At 38.6% G+C, this 18,090-nt stretch overlaps 1 protein-coding gene across 2 annotated transcripts in view; it reads right to left on the bottom strand.

The window, feature by feature from the left end:
- Positions 1-6,040, bottom strand: part of Vps13b (vacuolar protein sorting 13 homolog B) — a 505,216-nt gene extending 499,176 nt beyond the window's left edge. For both annotated transcript variants that reach the window (XM_042673185.1, XM_042673186.1), the window contains exons 1-2: positions 5,231-6,040; positions 4,875-5,041 (exon numbers count right to left, since the gene is read on the bottom strand). In XM_042673185.1, the coding sequence (XP_042529119.1) occupies positions 4,875-5,021 (147 nt within the window). In that variant the 5' untranslated portion in view covers positions 5,022-5,041; positions 5,231-6,040. The remainder of the gene's footprint in view (positions 1-4,874; positions 5,042-5,230) is intronic.
- Positions 6,041-18,090: the final 12,050 nt, after the last annotated feature.

Here is an 18,090-nt window from a genome sequence, read left to right on the forward strand (position 1 = left end):
AAGATTCCCAACATCACTTATCATAAGAGAAAAACAAATTAAAAATACAATGGGATACTACTTCATAACCATTACAATAGCTATCACGAAAACAGAAAATAGTAAGTGTTGGCAAGGATATAGAGTACCTGGAGTCCTTGTGCCCTGCTCAGAGGAATTGTAGATGGTACAATTACCGTGGAAAACAGTATCAGAGCCCCTCAAACAAACGTAAAATTACTATACAATTAACAATTTCATTTTTGGGTATGTATACAAGTAAGGTGAAAGCAAAATCTGAAAGATATTTTTACACATATGTTCATGGCAGCATTATTCACAATAATTATTCCCAATCAACCAAAAGATGGAAGCTAGCCAAGTATAATAAGATAAATGAATAAACAAAATGTGGTATTTCATAAAATGAAATATTCTTAATCCTTCAAAACAAATGCTGACACATACTACAATAAAGAGGAACCTGGAAGTCACAGTCTAGGGTGAAAGAAACAGGACACATTGGGTAGTGGCATATGCTTGTAATCCCAGCACTCAGTGCACTGAGGAAGGAGGATCAAGAGTTCTAAACCAATCAAGACAGACACCAGTGGCTCACACCTTTAATCCTAGTGACTCAAGAGGCTGAGATCAGACAACTAAGATTCAGAGGCAACCCAGGCAGATAAATCCTAGAGCTTCTGACCTCCAATAACTAATGGAATACCAGAAGTGAAGGTATGGCTCGAGTAGTAAAGCACCAGGCATGAGAATTGAGAGTAAAGGACCTAATTTTAAGAAAATAAATGTAGTTCAAAATTAACCTAAGCTACACAGTGAGATCCCATGTCAAAGAATTAAAAAAAAAAAAAAAGAATGAAAGAAAGGGGAGAGGGGAGAGAGGAGAGGGGAAAGAAAAGAGAGAAGAGAAAGGAGAAAGGGGAAGGGAGAGAGGAGGGGAGAGGGGAGAGGAGAGAGAAGAGAAATAAGCCAGTCACAAACAGGTAAATATGCAATGAGTTTGCCTATATGAGGTACCTAGAGTAGTCATATTTATAAAGATACAAAGTACAATTGTAGCTGCAAATGATTAGTAGAAGGTGGGGAGAATAGAGAGTTAAAGCTTAGTAGACACAGAATTTCAGTTGAGAAAGACGAAAAAGTTCTGGATATGGATAATAGTTATGGGTATATAACAATATGAATGTAATTAATGCCACAGAATTGTACATTTAAATTGGTTAAGGGGAATATGTTGTTCTACACATTTTTGTTTTTGTTTTTGGGGTCCGGTCGTGGGGCCTGAACTCTAGGCCTAGGCACTGTCCCTCAGCTCTTCAGCTCAAGGCTAGTGCTCTACCACTTGAGTCACAGCGCCACTTCCGGCTTATTTCTTTTTGCTTATGTGGTGCTGAGGAATAGAACCCAGGGCCTCAGGCATGCAAGGCAAGCGCTCTACCACTGAGCCAACTTCCCAGCCCTGTTCTACATACTTTTGACAATAACATGAAAAACTAGTAATACCAATCATATATAATCTTTTCTATAAATTATAAAAAGATAATATTTCACAAATAATCTTTAAAAGATAACATATCTGATCATCAAAACATAGTAAGGGCCAGGCACAGGTGGCTCACATCTGTAATCCTAGCTACTCAGGAGGCTAAGATCTGAGGACTGCAGTTCAAAGCCAGCCAGGGCAAGAAAGTACATGAGATTCTCATCCCCAACTAAGCATCAAAAAAAGCCAGAAGTGGACCGTGGACCGTACAAGTGGTAGAGCAGTAGCTTTGAGCAAAGCAGCTCAAGAGCAACATCCAGGCCCTGAGTTCAAGACCCAGGACAAGCAAACACATAATACACACACACACACACACACACACACATACACACTCACTCACACACCACTTAGTAAGGAAGCTAGGTATGGGGGTATGGTGACTTTTGCCTATAATCCCACCTATTTGGAAGATAAGAGTTAGGGAGGATCAATGATCAATGTTCCAGCAAAAAGTTAGCAAGATTCCATATCAACCAATAAAGCTGGACAGAGTAGCATTCACCTATCATTCCAGCTATGCAGGAGGAATAAAAAAGAGAAGTGAATATAGGCTAGGTCAAGTAGGAATGCAAGACCCTATTCAAAAAAGTAACTAAAAGCAAAATGGACTAGGGTGAATTATTCAAGTGGTAAAGTGTTTGCCTTAGAAACAATGCTAAATTAAAGTCCTAGTGTTTATACACACAAAATTAAACACTGGGTGTCATGGGCACACACTGCTCCAGCTGGACTGTGCTCCAGCAAAAAGTAAGACTTAAAGCAAAAGGGTTGAAAACATGGTGATACAGAACCTGAGCAGTAAGCATGAAGCCTTAAGTTCAAACCCCAGTACTGCCACAAGACAGAAATTAAGTAAATCATAGGATTATATAATTTGCAAATATATTCAAATTATACAATGAAAATATTTCTATGCAATAGAAATACATAAAATCTAATAAAATCCAACAATATATAAAAAGACTACTACATAGTAACTGAGTTTTAGCCCAGAAATACAAAGAGTTTAACATTTTAAAAATCAACTTTCCTCATTAACAAAAAGAAAAAACATTATGAACTTATTAAGTGTAATATTTCATACAATTCAATGCCTATTCAATATTTTTTAAATTCAGTAGAAAACTAGGAATAGAGCAAAATGTCCCTAACCCAATAAAGGTTATTAACACCTAACACACTTTATAGTATAGTGTTTAACTCCAACTGAAGTTGAAAAAAAAATATTCAGCATTATATCAGAGGTAAATGAAATAATAGGAGAAAAAGAAATAAGCGGTAAATGCATTGGATAGGAAAATGTCAAATTGATATCATTTACAGATGTATACAAAGACAATCCAAAAGAACCTATCAGAAAGTGTGTAAAAATAAAAAGGAAAAATCAAAACCTGAAAACCCTAACCATAAAGTAAAAGACAGACAAGCTTTGATAACATAATTATAAACTTGTGCTCATCAAGATACTTTTAGAAAGTAAAGGACAAGCCACAACGCTATGATGTGACAAAGAACTCACTTCAGATACTAGAAAGATCGCAGATATTATAAAGAACTCCTGTTAGGAAACTAGTTCAGAGTTAAGGTAGATGGCAAGTCTCTGGGTTCAATCCCTAGACCCCAGAGGAGAAAGAAAAAAAAAAAAAAAAATACAAGTTGAAAAGAAAGAGCAAGTACAGAAAGACCAATTTTTTAAGAAGACATAAAACAGAATTTAGAAAAGACATCTAAATGTCAACTGGCATATGAAAAGGTATTTATCATTAGTCATTAGACAAAAAGCAAATACAAATTACAAGAGGCCAGGCAAGGTAGATCAAATCTATAATCCTAGATACTCAGAAGGCTGACATTGAGAGAAATTGTGGTAACAGGCCACAATCCATATTCCATGTAATCATGAAATAGGAAAATCCTGAACTACAATCCTGGAAAAAAAATCTAGACCCTAACTCACAAATAACCAATGTACAAAGGCAGGAGATATGACTCAGAACTAGAACACCTGTCTAATAGCAGGAAGGCCCTCAGTTCAACCCCCCAATATGATAAAAAAGAAAGAAAATTATTAAAATGGAATATCACTATATACCTACCAGCAAAGTTAAAATTAAGATAACAAATATAGCTAACAGCAGTAAGAATGATACAACTACTGTGAAAAGCCACTTGGCAATATATATTAAAGCTGAACATATGCCTACCTCTTACACATATACATCAAAATATACATATAAGAATGTTCATTCAGAAGCGCTCTTCATAATAGTCAAAAATACAAACAGCCAAAGATCCACCAATAGGAAAGTAGATAAGTAAATTGTGGAATCTTGTACAATGGAATACAATAACAAAGAAATACTGCTCAAGCAGAATACGAGCTGATCACATCTATAACATGAAATGAAAAAAGCCAAAGAGAAATGATTCAAATTTGATGAGGCTCAAGAACAGGTAAGAGATATCTATCTTGATAGTAATCAAATTAGCAGTCTCCTATTTTATGAGAAGAGAGTATTGGTTACAAAAGTGCAAAGAAGAGTCATTTAAGGTGCTAGGAAATACTTTGATCTAGATGGTAGATGCACAGATATGATAAATTTTAAAACTATGTTGTTACACTTAAGATGCATGCTCCTTTAAAATGTTTAAATGAATATATTAAAACACCCACTTAACCTTGGGTAAAGAATGAGGAAGGAGCCAAGAGTTTTTGTTATTACCGCTAGATTATTCTGCAACAGGTGAAAATTGAACATAAACACTGGTAACAAAAACCATCAGATTAATTCTTCCCATAATTCCTAAAGAACATAGTTGATTTCTGACTCTTAAGAATTCACATATTATCTCGAATCCTCAAACATAAGAGAATGATTTGGCATATGTTACTGGTAAATGTTCTACATGAGTTACTGAATGCATGAATTTTGCAAGTTACAGTTCATTAGTATCAAGTGATTCACATGTTAAAAGAAACTAAAAAGTGATGAATAAAGAAGTTTGCAACTTTACTGTCATTCTCAATCAGTGTCTAGAGAATTCTTTGAGGATGCCATGAGGAATGGATTCTTTCTTAGGGAAGGCAGAACTTTCCTCAAAATCTGACCTTAATCTCTCTGCCCCAAAATACACAAGTAATATTCTCCAGCTTCATAGGACATTTTGACAATGTGTATCAGCATAGAACACATTAGCAAGAAAATGACGTTTTTCTTGCTAAAAGCCAAAGCACGTCTAGTTTTTCTCTGCAGCAAGTCACAGCATGGGAAACGAACCGTGCCTAGAAGGACTGGAAATGTTTCCCGGCCATGACAGTTAGACAGCTTACCTGTTCCAGGACATCTAACTTTAACTCGAGTTTGCTGAGAACCACGTCTCCACCCCACAGAGAAAGCTGGAGGTCCGAAGGCTTTAAGTTCTTGATATAGCGATTCACGTAGCTCATTAAAATTGGCGTTACATAGGACTCCAGCATCTTGCAGGCACAGGCGGACGCTGCAATGGGTAGAGACAGAGACAGCAAGGCTGCGTGTAACTGAATCGCGAGTGCAGGGCGAAGAGACAAGCATTAAAATAAAACAACACGCCTCAGGGAGGAAAGGCCGAAACGCGGTCGCTGGCTTCCTCCCAGAAGCAGAAACGACGCGAGCGCTCCCCGGGCTCCACCAATTCTACGCGCCTCACCTGGCCAGGTGAGGTGGGAGAACGAGGTGGCAGCCAGAGGCGAGCGGGACCCCGGGGGTGGGAGCCGGACCCGGCAGGCGCCACGGCCCTTCGCCAGCCCAGGCACCCGGCCAGACCCTCCGCCTTTCCGGAAAGCTACCGCGGCAGGGCTAGAGCTGGAGAGGTCCGGGCCCTTCCGCCGCGGCGACGCGGCCTCTGCTGACACGCGCGCTTCGGGCGTACCGTGGCGTCTCCTCCACCTCGCGGTACCTGGCGCGCGCGCCCGGCGGCGAGGGCGGCGGGGGCGGCGGGGGCGCCACTCCAGTACAGCGCGACTTCCGGGTGTGCCTGCCTCGGTGCTCAGGAAAAAACAGCCCGGCCGCCGCCGCAGCCGCTCCTCTCCCACTCCGAGGTCGCAATGGCTCACTCGGGCCCGAACGTCAGCTCTTTGCGTCTTCTGGGAGCCGTCTCGCCCGACTAACCCACCCACCGGCGCAACCTCGCCTGGACCACCACTCGGGGTTAATACGAAGCTCTTCGGAATTGCCCCGGGGGAGGGGACGGACCGATAACGTGGAGACACCGGAGATCCGGAAGTGGCGCTCGGAGAAGTGAGTAGTGAGGCCTCCCACGGCCCTCCCCGCGGCGGTTCCTGAGGTGGCCGCCCTGGCTTGGGTGGCGAAGCTACGAATGCCACGGATCCGGGTGCGAATGAGAAAACGGTTCTAGTTCTTCCAAGTCTGAAGAAAAAAAAACAAGAGATTCCTTGCTTCCCTTGCGCAATGAGCTGGGGAGGGGAACTTAGGTCCGTGGTGGTAGGCCACAGGTAGGAGGGGCGATGAATTTAGACCTGAGGTTGGTGAAAGTGTCTTCGCTTGCCAAGCAAAGTAGTTGAAACCGTGACTGTGAGTGTGAAGTTGTAAATAAAATTATAATTGTGGAAGCCCTCAGTAGTCTATACAAGAATCTCCAAGTCCTGTCATTTCTCTAGAGAAAACAGAAGGGCCTACTTGTAATCAAAAGCTGGATAATTTCGATATTTAAAATAAGTAGCAGTGGGTGTGTGACTGAGATGTTTAAAAAAAGTAACATTTAAATGCTTGACATTTTTAATTCTATATGCCATTTTTCTCTTGCAGCCACAAAAAAAAAAATAAAATAAAAAAAGTTACCAAATTCCTGGCTTAGGGAAATTACCTGGCTGCTGGTTTGGGGCTCTTTTTTTCTTTTAAGTCTCAAAAATTAGTAGTTTTCAGCCTATATTCCATTGTGCAGTGCAAATAAATGTAATTCCTTTTTAATAATATAATACATTGCCTGTGCGTTTATGTGCTTATGTGCAGTACTAAGATTTGAACTTAAAGCCTCACACTTACCAAGCAAGCCCTCTACCATTTGAGCCATACCGTCATCCCCAGAGCTTACATTACCTTACATTTGTAAACGACCAAATGTTGCCTAGTAAATCAAAATACATGAGGCAAAGTGCAGTGTGGTAGCTCATGCCTGCAATCCCAGCTCCTTGGAAAACAAAAAATTAAAAGCATCAAAGTACAAGACCAGCAAATAAATTATGTGTGGTTGCATAAGCCTGTGATCCCAGCTAGGCCAGAGGTGTATGTAGGAGGATTACAGTCCAAGCTCAGCCCCAAACAAAAACACAACTAAAAAGAGAACTGAAGATATGACTTAAGTGGTATAATACCTACCTGCCTTGCAAGCATGAGGCCCTGAACCAGGGGCAAAAAAAAAAAAGTAAAACAGGCTGTGTGGAGGTACATGCTTGTAATTCCAGGTACTCAAGAGGCAGGGAAAGCAAGGTTGCAGTCCAGCCCATGCAAAAGCTTAACAAGACCTTATGTAAAAAAACAGACCCAGGAGTTGGAGTCATGGCTCAGGTGGTAGGATACTTGCCAAAAAGCAAAAGCTTTTGGATACTGAGTTCTAGTCCTCCTCTAGGACAAAAAGAGAAACAACAACAACCAAAAGAAAAAAGAAAGACTGGCTGGGAAGGTGGCTCAGTGGTAGAGCACTTGCCTTGCATTCATGAGGCCCTGTGTTCGATTCCTCAGCGCCACATAAGCAAAAAGAAAAGAAGCCGGAAGTGGAGCTGTGGCTCAAGTGGTAGAGTGCTAGCCTTGAGCTGAAGAACTGAGGGACAGTGCCCAGGCCCAGAGTTCAGGCCCCACAACTGGACCAAAAAGAAAAAAGAAAGAAAAGACCAGCATGATGGAGCATGCCTGTAATCCTAGCTACTTGAGAGGTGGAAGTAGGTGGATGTGGTACCAACTGGCCCAGGAAAAGTAAGAACCTCTTTGAAAAACAAGCAAAAGAACTGGAGACCTGGCTGAAGTGGTGGAGCTTGCTTACAAAGCAAGCCTTAGTTCAGAGAAGTGAAAGGAGGAAGGAGAGAAAGGTAAAGACAAGACACTAAAGACGGTATAGGAGAAGGCAATAGAACTATAAAGGCAGCAACAAATGATGTAGCTTCAAGTCAAGGAATGCCAACAGTCACTACCAGCTGGAAAAGACAAAAAATATCTCTCCCAGACGTTTTAGAAGAAAGTAGAACTATTATGTCTATAAGAAAGCTAAAGCAGGTGTTTATGAGTAGAAGGATTTAATAATATGTCAGTAGTACCCAAAGCAATTCCCAGATTAAATGAATTTATCAAAATCCCATTTTTTGTTTGGTCTTTTAGTTGTTTGGATTTTTCTTTTTTTTTTCAGAAATGAGAAAACCCATCTTAAGATTTCTAGGAATGGGGCTGGGAAGGTGGCTCAGTGGTAGAGCGCTTGCCTTGCATGCATGAGGCCCTGGGTTCAATTCCCCAGCACCACATAAGAAAAAAGAAAAAAAGCGGAAGTGGCGCTGTGACTCAAGTGGTAGAGCGCTAGCCTTGAGCTGAAGAGCTGAGGGACAGTGCCCAGGCCCAGAGTTCAACCCCACGACCGGGCCCAAAAAAAAAAAAAATTAAAAAAAAAAAAAAGATTTCTAGGAATAAGACTTTCAACATAGTCAATGCAATTTTGCAAAATAATGAAGTCAGAGATCTCTCATTTTTGTTTACAAAACTTGCTCTGAAACTACACTAATCAAAACTGTGACATTGGAATAACAACAGATAAATAAACCAGTAAGAAATTGAGAGCCAGAAATAAATCCTCTTAGGTATGGTCAACTGATTTTTTTTTTTTTGGGTCCGGTCATGGGGCCTGAATATTATCAAGAGAGTCAAAAGACAATCCACAGAATAGAAAAAAATATTGATAATATCTCTGACAAGGGCATTATGTGAAGTTTTGACAAAAGACAACCAACTTAACTGACAAAAAATATGAGTAGACACTTTTTCAGAGAAGATAAAAGACTAATAGGTATAAGATGCTGAATATTATTATTCATTGTTGGAATGCAAATCAAAGCCATAATGAATTACCACTTCATGCCAATTAAGGGTTCTGATTATTTAATAGGAAAATATTGGTGAGGATGTAGAAAAAAATACCAATGGGAACATAAAATTGTGTAGCTGCTGTGGAAAACCATATCAAATTTCTCAAAACTTGCTAGAATTACCATATAACACACTAATTACACTAATAGGTAGATACTCCAAAGAACTGAAGCAAAGACTAATACACTGGGCACTGAAACTACACCAGTATTCTTCACAATAGCAAAAAGGCAGAAGCAACCCAAATACTCATCAACCTAGGAACAAATAAAATACATCATACCTATGTATGTAATGTTTGTCACCTATAAAAATGAAGTTATGATACTACAACATAGATGATCCTCAAAAACATTACGCAAAGTGAAAAACTACAACAGATCACATACGATTCCATTTACACAAAATCCAAAATAGGCAAATCCTCAGACAAAAATCAGATTGTACTTGCTAGAGGCTTGGAGGAATTGAAAAGAGGGATGGAAGAGAATGATTAATCACGGATGAAATATTTTCTTTTGAGGGTAATAAAAATGCTTGCAAATTAGATGGCATTTGCAGCATTGCTAGTATTCTAAGTGCTGAATTGTGTGTACTCTAAAATGGTTAATTTTAGCTGAGCATAGTGGTTTATGCCTGTAATCTCCCCCAACAGGTGGCTCATGCCTGTAATCCCAGCACTCTAGTCTTGAAACAGAAAGATCTCAAGTTTCAAGTCAGCTTTCAAGGGGAGAAGGTTAATTTTATTATGTGAATATATGGTTTTCACTTTAATTAAAAATAATATAAAAGAAATGAAAAAAAACTTATGTTTACCTTAATGTAGTTGGCAACATGAATATGTGGATGTCCATGGGCTGGTATATGCACATATTTCTTATCTCCATCAGTTTGAGAAGGCTAAAAGCAATGGCATAAGTAACAATGATCACATTAGTGGCCAGCTCCTGATTTCTAATACCATTTCCAAATGAAACAACCCAAAGTTCCTTGGACACACACTTATTTTAAGACTCAGGCAGGAAGTATGCAAGATGACTTTGGAGAACATTGTACAGGAAAGTAAGGAAATATTAAAAACAGTAATAAGAGCATGCCAATGAGACATAGTCAACTGCAAGAACTTCTGAGGGGGGCTGGGAAGGTGGCTCAGTGGTAGAGCACTTGCCTTGCATGCCAGAGGCCCTGGGTTCGATTCCTCAGCACCACATAAGCAAAAAGAAAAAAGCCGGAAGTGGTGCTGTGGCTCAAGTGGTAGAGCGCTAGCCTTGAGCTGAAGAGCTGAGGGACAGCGCCCAGGCCCAGAGTTCAGGCCCCACAACCGGACCCAAAAAAAAAAAAAAAAAAAAAAGAACTTCCAAGGGCCAAAATGCTGTCAATTTGAACTATAAATAAAACAATATTTTATTGTAACCCAAGGCATAAAATCAATATCATTGAGTCAATTCTGATTGTAATAAGTGAATAAATTAATGAAAGATGATATAAACTTTCTGTCTATATGAACTCTAAATAATTTATGTATATGTTGTTCCTTGCAGAGATGAAACACAACTCTTCATTCTTTAAGTATAGATGGCATATAATGACTTCCAAAGAGTACCAAAATAACTTTATAGGAAAATATTAAAATTCTGATGAACACTGTCAGTTGTCAACATAGACCATAATAAGTTATTGATAGTATGTACTTTGATTAAAATGACACTTCTGTTACTTTTCAAAAACCCATAACAAATCTATTGATGAGAAAAACATCAGACAAATCTTAATTGATAGACATTCTTCAAACTACCTAAACAGTCGTATTCAAAAATGTCAAGGTCAGGGCTGGGAAGGTGGCTCAGTGGTAGAGCTTGCCTTGCATGCATAAGGCCCTGGGTTCGATTCCTCAGCACCACATAAGCAAAAAAGAAAAAAACCGGAAGTGGCGCTGTGGCTCAAGTGGTAGACTGCTAGCCCGGAGATGAAGAGCTGAGGGACAGCGCCCAGGCCCAGAGTTCAGGCCCCATGACTGGACCAAAAAATAAAAAAATAAAAATAAAATGTCAAGGTCAGTGAAAACAAGGAAACCTAAGAAGTTCTCATAGCCAAAAATAGCATAAGAAGACCTGACAAATACATGTAATATTCTTTTGGGAATGGGATCCTAGAACAGAAAGGACAGTAACTATAAAGTAAGGAAATATAATTATAGAATTTAGTTCATAATAATGGATTAATATTAGTTCATGGATCATTACAAAGATGACAAACTTGGATATGATGTTAATAATGGGAAATACGAATATGGGTATGTAAGAACTCACACTTGAACACTTGTTCTAAAAGTATAGTGTTAAAAAATAATGTATATGAGCCAGGCACCAATGGCTCATGCCTATAATCCTAGCTACTCAGGAGGCTGAGAGCTGAGGATTGCAGTTCAAAGCCAGCCTGGGCAGGAAAGTCCATGAGACTCTTACCTCCAATAAACCACCAAAAAACTGAAAGTGGTGCTATGGCTCAAGTGGTAGAGCACTCGCCTTGAGCTGAAGAGCTGAGGGACAGCTCTCAGACCCAGAGTTCAAATCCCATGACTAACAAAAAAAAAAAAAGTAAACACAAATCAATGCTATTCACAAATTTATCACATTAAAATGAAAAATGTTTAGGTTTATTGTTTAGGACAATTTCATGCAGAGCACAAGCTCAATGAGCTTTTAAGTCTGAATCCCAAATCTGACTTTTCACATTTGCATCATTATCTCAGCCAGTCATTTACAATTTCTAAATACTTGTTTATCCACCTAAAATATTATAGAGAACTGGTCTCTTAAAAATTTTTAATATAATTTTATTATTATTATTGAGTTGTTGTACAGTGAGGTTACCATTTCATAATTCAGTTAATGAATCCATTTCTTTATGGACAATGCCACCTTTTCCTTCACTCCAATTTACTTTCTCCGGTCCCTGCCCACAAATTGCATAGTTCATTTTTGATATAGTGTCTAGTGAATGCCATGCCTGCATTTGTTCATCCTTCTCTCCTCCATTTATGCTCCACTTTTGTCCCCTGAAAGACAGAAAAAAAAGAACAAAACAAAAGCTAAAAGCAAAACCAATCACACACAAAAACTATGTTTCCCTTTCCTAGAATTCATTTCAATAAACAGTATTTCAAAAGTTCAGAGGCATTAAGCCTCTGGGTTCCTCCCATAACAGTATCTTCCTTTAGTCTCACTGTGGTGAATGGCTAGAGTCCTGTTTTCGATGGTCCTGTTTATCTTAGATCTACCTTCTGCATATGACAAAAAACATGCACCATTTGTCTCTCTGAGCTGAGCTTACTTCATAAAGACAGAAGTTTTATGAAACTGTAGTCCTATTTCTGCATTAACTATACAATAACAAGAAACTTATGGAAACAAAGATGCATTCAAATCATTAATATTTATTAAAATTTCAGGTTCACCAATGAGAATATTTAAAAACACACTGAAATAATGCATGAATAGTGAGATACTGTGATAACTCAAATACTATCATACAAAATTTATAAACTTTCCAAAATGAAGGTAGAACTCAATAAGTATACCACCAAAATGATTTTATTTTAAATATGTATTGTCCATCATATGTGTCATGTGTAGATACAAATTTTCCAAATATTTTGAAAACCTACAACATGATGTTATTTTACTCTCCCAGTGTTCAAATAATCTAAAGACACTTCATTAATATTAATATTTATTAAATATCCCTGATCTTTCTAAAACAAATTTAAAAATTCTTTTTTTAAGGTTAGCATTTCACCAAAATCATCTAACATATTAATCTTACAAGGATTAAAATATTTTAAAATGTTATAAAGTTTTTGTGAAGCAATAATCAAATTAGGGTAATTTTGTCTAAGAGCATCTATATAATCATTACATTCTTTTTTTGGGGGGAGGTGGAGGGTCTGGTCGTGGGGCCTGAACTCTGGGCCTGGGCACTGTCCCTCAGCTCTTCAGCTCAAGGCTAGCGCTCTACCGCTTGAGCCACAGCGCCACTTCCGGCTTTTTTCTTTTTGCTTATGTGGTGCTGAGGAATCGAACCCAGGGCCTCAGGCATACAAGGCAAGTGCTTTACCACTGAGCCACCTTCCCAGCCCAATCATTACATTTTTGTAAGCTTGCCATAAACATGAAATTTTAAGAGGAAAACATTTTATATAATAATGCCAAAATTATTTTTAAATGTATAATAAAAAGTTATGAAACTTCAGTCCAGGAAGCTATTTGGCCTAAGTCTGACCTTACGAGATACCAATTGGGTACACATTAGATAAAATATTTGATTCATTCTTCATGCTGACAGTGATACAGTGTTAAACAACTCTTAGGCTTACGGTGGTCTGAAAGGTCAAAGTTATCATCTGCATAGTACAATGATATTTACCAGAGGGTTTTTTTTTTAACATTTTATGTGAAAGGTAGATACAGAATGTCTTGTTTATGACATATCTACTACAGGAAAATAAAGTAACCAGAGATAACTATAAGCTTTATATACAACACTGACACTATGTATTTATTTATTTTTTTTATTTATTAGTTTGTAGTATAGAAAAGGCATTGTAAAACAGGGTGCCAGTGGCTCACACCTGTAATCCTAGATATACATGAAGCTGAGATCTAAGGAATGCATTTTAAAGTCAGGGCAGACATGAAAGCCCAGGAAACCCTTATCTACAATTAGCTACCAAAAAAAAGCTGGAAGTGGAGATCTAGTGGTAGAGTGCTAACCTTGAGCACAAAAATTTAGGGACACCACCCAGACCCTGAGTCCAAGCCCCAGGATTGGCACACATACAAAAGAAAAGGCTGTAAGTAATACTATACCAAATATATTGAGGTAGAAAGGAAACACATCATATTCTATTATTTAACATGTAGACAAAATAATTGCTATTCACAATAAAAAGTCCATGCTGGGCTGGGAAGGTGGCTCAGTGGTAGGGTGCTTGCCTTGCATGAATGAGGCCCTGGGTTCGATTCCTCAGTACCACATAAACAGAAAAGGCTGGAAGTGGTACCATGGCTCAAGTGTAGAGAGCTAATCTTGAGCTGAAGAGTTGAGGGACAGTGCCTAGGCCCAGAGTTCAGGCCCCACAATCGACAAAAAAAAAAAATGTTCATGCTGAGTGTGGTAGTGGATGCCTATAATCCCAATAGAAACAGGAGGATAGTTGAGTTCAAGTATAGCTTGAGCTACACAACAAAATCCTTAAACTTTGAGGAAAAGAAGGGGAAATGAGGACAAGTGGAAAAGAAGATGAAAATGAGGAGTCTAAACCTTTGAATAAACATGTTAAAGCTCCTTAGATGAAAAGCCTTTAGTAGGTATGAACTACACTGTGTTTTTTTTTCCATAAACTTCTTCATTTAAAATACTAGTATTAGTAGCAGGGTATAAAATTAACCCTCAGAAACCAATGGCTTTTCTGTATGCCAATAATGAGAAAAGTGTGGCTGAAATTAGGAAAGCAACTCCATTCGTAATTGCCCCACGAAAAATAAAATAACTAGGAATTAACCAAAGAAGTGAAGGACCTCTATGATGAAAACTTTAAAAACTTGAAAAAGGAAATCAAAACAGAACTTAGAAAGTGGCAAAAACTCCCATGCTCCTGGATTGGAAAGATCAACATCATGAAAATGGCAATACTTCCCAAGGCTATCTACAAATTCAATGCGATACCTACCAATATTCCAACCTCATTCTTCAAGGAAATAGAAGAGGCAATCCAAAAATTCATATGGAACAATAAAAGACCCCGAATAGCAAAAACGATCCTCAACAGAAAGAACAGTGCTGGAGGAATATCGATACCAAATTTCAAACTCTACTACAAAGCCATAGTAATCAAAACAGCTTGGTACTGGCACAAGAACAGACCTCGGGACCAATGGAATAGAATTGAAAACCCAGAAATGAACCTACAGACCTATAGCCATCTAATCTTCAATAAAGGAGCTAAAAAAATAGAATGGAAGAAATACAGCCTCTTCAGTAAATGGTGCTGGCAAAATTGGTTAACTACTTGTAGAAAACTAAAGCTAGATCCTTATATATCACCCTGCACCAGAATCAACTCCAAATGGATCAAAGACCTCAGAGTCAAAGCAGACACTCTGAAAACATTACAGGATGGAATAGGAGAAACCCTAAGTCTCCTTGGCACATGCTGAAATTTTTTTTTAATTTTTTTTGGGGTCCGGTCGTAGGGCCTGAACTCTCGACCTGGGCGCTGTCCCTCAGCTCTTCAGCTAAAGGCTAGCGCTCTACCACTTGAGCTACAGCGCCACTTCCAGCTTTTTTCTTTTTTTGCTTATGTGGTGCTGAGGAATGGAACCCAGGGCCTCAGGCATGCAAGGCAAGTGCTCTACCACTGAGCCACCTTCCCAGCCCCCGAAATTTTCTTAATAGAGACCCAGAAACACAACAAATCAAAGAAAGGTTGGACAAATGGGATTGCATGAAACTTCAGAGTTTCTGCATGGCAAAGGACATAGCTAGCAAGAGCAATAGAAAGCCCACGGATTGGGAGAAGATCTTCACTAGCCATAAAACAGACAAGGGTCTCATATCTAAAATATACCTGGAGGGGCTGGGAAGGTGGCTCAGTGGTAGAGCGCTTGCCTTGCATGCATGAGACCCTGGGTTCCATTCCTCAGCACCACATAAGCAAAAAAAGAAAAAAGCTGGAAGTGGCACTGTGGCTCAAGTGGTAGAGCGCTAGCCTTGAGCTGAAGAGCTGAAGGACAGCGCCCAGGCTCAGAGTTCAGGCCCCACGACCAGACCCAAAAAATAAATAAATAAATAAAATAAAATATACCTGGAACTCAAAAAATTAAATCCAACAACAACAAATCTCCAAAGAAACAACTGCCCAATAAATAAGTGGGCTAAAGACTTAAAGAGAAACTTCTCTGAAGAGGAAAGAAGGATGGCCAATAGAAGAAGAAATGCTCAACCTCTCTAGCCATAAAAGAAATGCAAATCAAAACAACATTGAGATACCACCTCACTCCAGTTAGAACGGCTATAATCAAGAGCTCTAATAACAACAGATGCTGGAGGGGGTGTGCACAGAAGGGAACCTTACTGCATTGTTGGTGGGAGTATAAACTTGTTCAACCACTTTGGAAAGTAGTATGGAGGTTCCTCAAAAGACTCCACATAGAGCTCCCCTATGACCCAGCAACCCCATTTTTGGGCATTTACCCAAATGTTCACAAACAAGACCACACTAAAGCTACTAGCACAACTATGTTTATTGCAGCTTTATTTACCATAGCTAAGATATGGAACCAACCCAGATGCTCCTCAGTAGATGAATGGATCAAGAAAATGTGGAATATATATACACAATGGAATTCTATGCCTCCATCAGAAAGAATGACATTGCCCCATTTGTTAGGAAATGGAAAGACTTGGGAAAAATTATATTAAATGAAGTAAGCCAGGCCCAGAGAAACATAAGTCCCATGGTTTCCCTTATTTGCAATAACTAGTATGTCTGAGTCAAGCAGAAAAGGTCAAATAAGTTGATGTTAGGGAAATAAACCCTAAGATATATATTCAAATTTTTTTCTTTCATGCGATTGTTTCTAACACATTTATAAGATTATTTCTTTGTTGCTTTGTATGTCCCTCCCCCATGGTATAACCTCTGCTTTTACTGTATTTGATGTTGTTATAATTTGTGGAGGGGAAGGGAAAAAACAAATCGTTTAAATAAGGATTCAGGTGGACCCATTGCAACAATGAGACGTACAAGTTGTATTTCAAAAACAAACTTCACAACTTTGGTAGCGAGGAGGGTTGGATGCGGGGGGAGGATGGGATGGGAAGGGGAAACAAAGGAGGAGGCTACAATGCTTGATAAGAAATGTACTCATTATCTTGCCCATGTAATTTTAACCCCTCTGTATTTTCACAATAAAAAAGTGATCTGTTCAAACAAACAAACAAAAATACTAGTATTACTAGATTCTTTTTACCAAAAAAAAAGACTGTTTTCTTTAGCATCTTCCAAATATTCTAATGGCAACTGACCTTTAAGTAAATATTTTTATTATCAAAAAGAAATATTGGGACTGGACCTATGATTAGGGGGATAGTTTGTGCCTAGAAAACTTAAGGCCTGCGCTCAAACTCCAGGACCACCAAAAACAAGAAGGGTTCCTAGGACAGGATGTAGCTCAGTGGCAGGGATTCATTTAGCATGTGCAAGGCCATACGTGTTTCTTTTCTTTTTTTCTAAGACTGGGACTTGAATTCAGTATCTGACACTTTTGCTCCCTGACAGGCACTTTATCACCTGAGCCAAGTCTCCGACACCACATACATTTTTTTTAAATGTTAATTTATAAAAGAGTTCTGGTAATACTTGTTTCAACTTTGCAACTTTTCTTCACACTATTTGCCCTTATATTTCCTATGATTATCTTTATTTTTAGTGTCTTTTAAATGTTTTCAAAATGGTAGAAATGTTTATACATTAAATTTTTGAAGTATCCATTTTCTTACTCTACTAAAGGAAACTTCTGTCAAGAGTATTACATAGGAAAAATGGTTAGTGGAACAATAATATCTGACACCCTTCAAAGGTTCTTTGAACTTTGTTAGTTTAGTGTTAGTTATTGACAGCTTGAATTGGAGAATGCCTTGACTATAACACTAACAAGCAGTCTAAATTACATAGTAACTTTAACACCAAAAACACATCATAAGAATCACTGTCATTTATTGGTAGAAAAGAAGACTGCACAGTGAGACAAAGTGTTCAATAGAGGTTGTGTTTGGTGAAAAGAAAATAAAAATTGCAAAAATAAGTCAACACTAAATCTAAAAAGAAGCATTCTTTCAAGAGGAGTTTAAAACTGCGCTTCTTTCAGAATTTTTTCATCATTGTGAGTTCTTTTCTGGTTCAAAATAGTCTTTTTTACCCTCTTTTAAAAGTTATTCTTTAAAACATTAGGCTGGATGAGCTAATTTCAGATGGCTTATTTACCTGTGCATGGATTTATATGCCACCTGTTTTTGCTTTTTCTACAGATGCAAAGTCAACCTCTGGGGCAAAATCCCACCTTTCTCTTTCTGCCACACAAGTGGTAAATAACATTACCCAATAAATTTTAGCATTTCCCCAAATGTGTAGGCTACAAAAAATGTATTCATTCGTGTGAGATATAAAAATGTACCCTCACACTTCTGAAATCAACAGCCAGCCATTTCACACTTGGTCCAAAGGCAAACAAACATAATTCTCACTGGCAGCTGGACAACATTCCAAGCTGCCACCACATTAATTAACTCACCTCAATCAGATTCCACTTCGACTTGCACAGCTTGCTGCCAAGACGCCTTGCAATAAATTGTTAGGTTAAA

This window comes from Dipodomys spectabilis, unplaced genomic scaffold, assembly GCF_019054845.1.
Source record: "Dipodomys spectabilis isolate Male_0828 unplaced genomic scaffold, ASM1905484v1 ptg000783l, whole genome shotgun sequence".
NCBI classification, from domain to species: Eukaryota; Metazoa; Chordata; class Mammalia; order Rodentia; family Heteromyidae; genus Dipodomys; species Dipodomys spectabilis.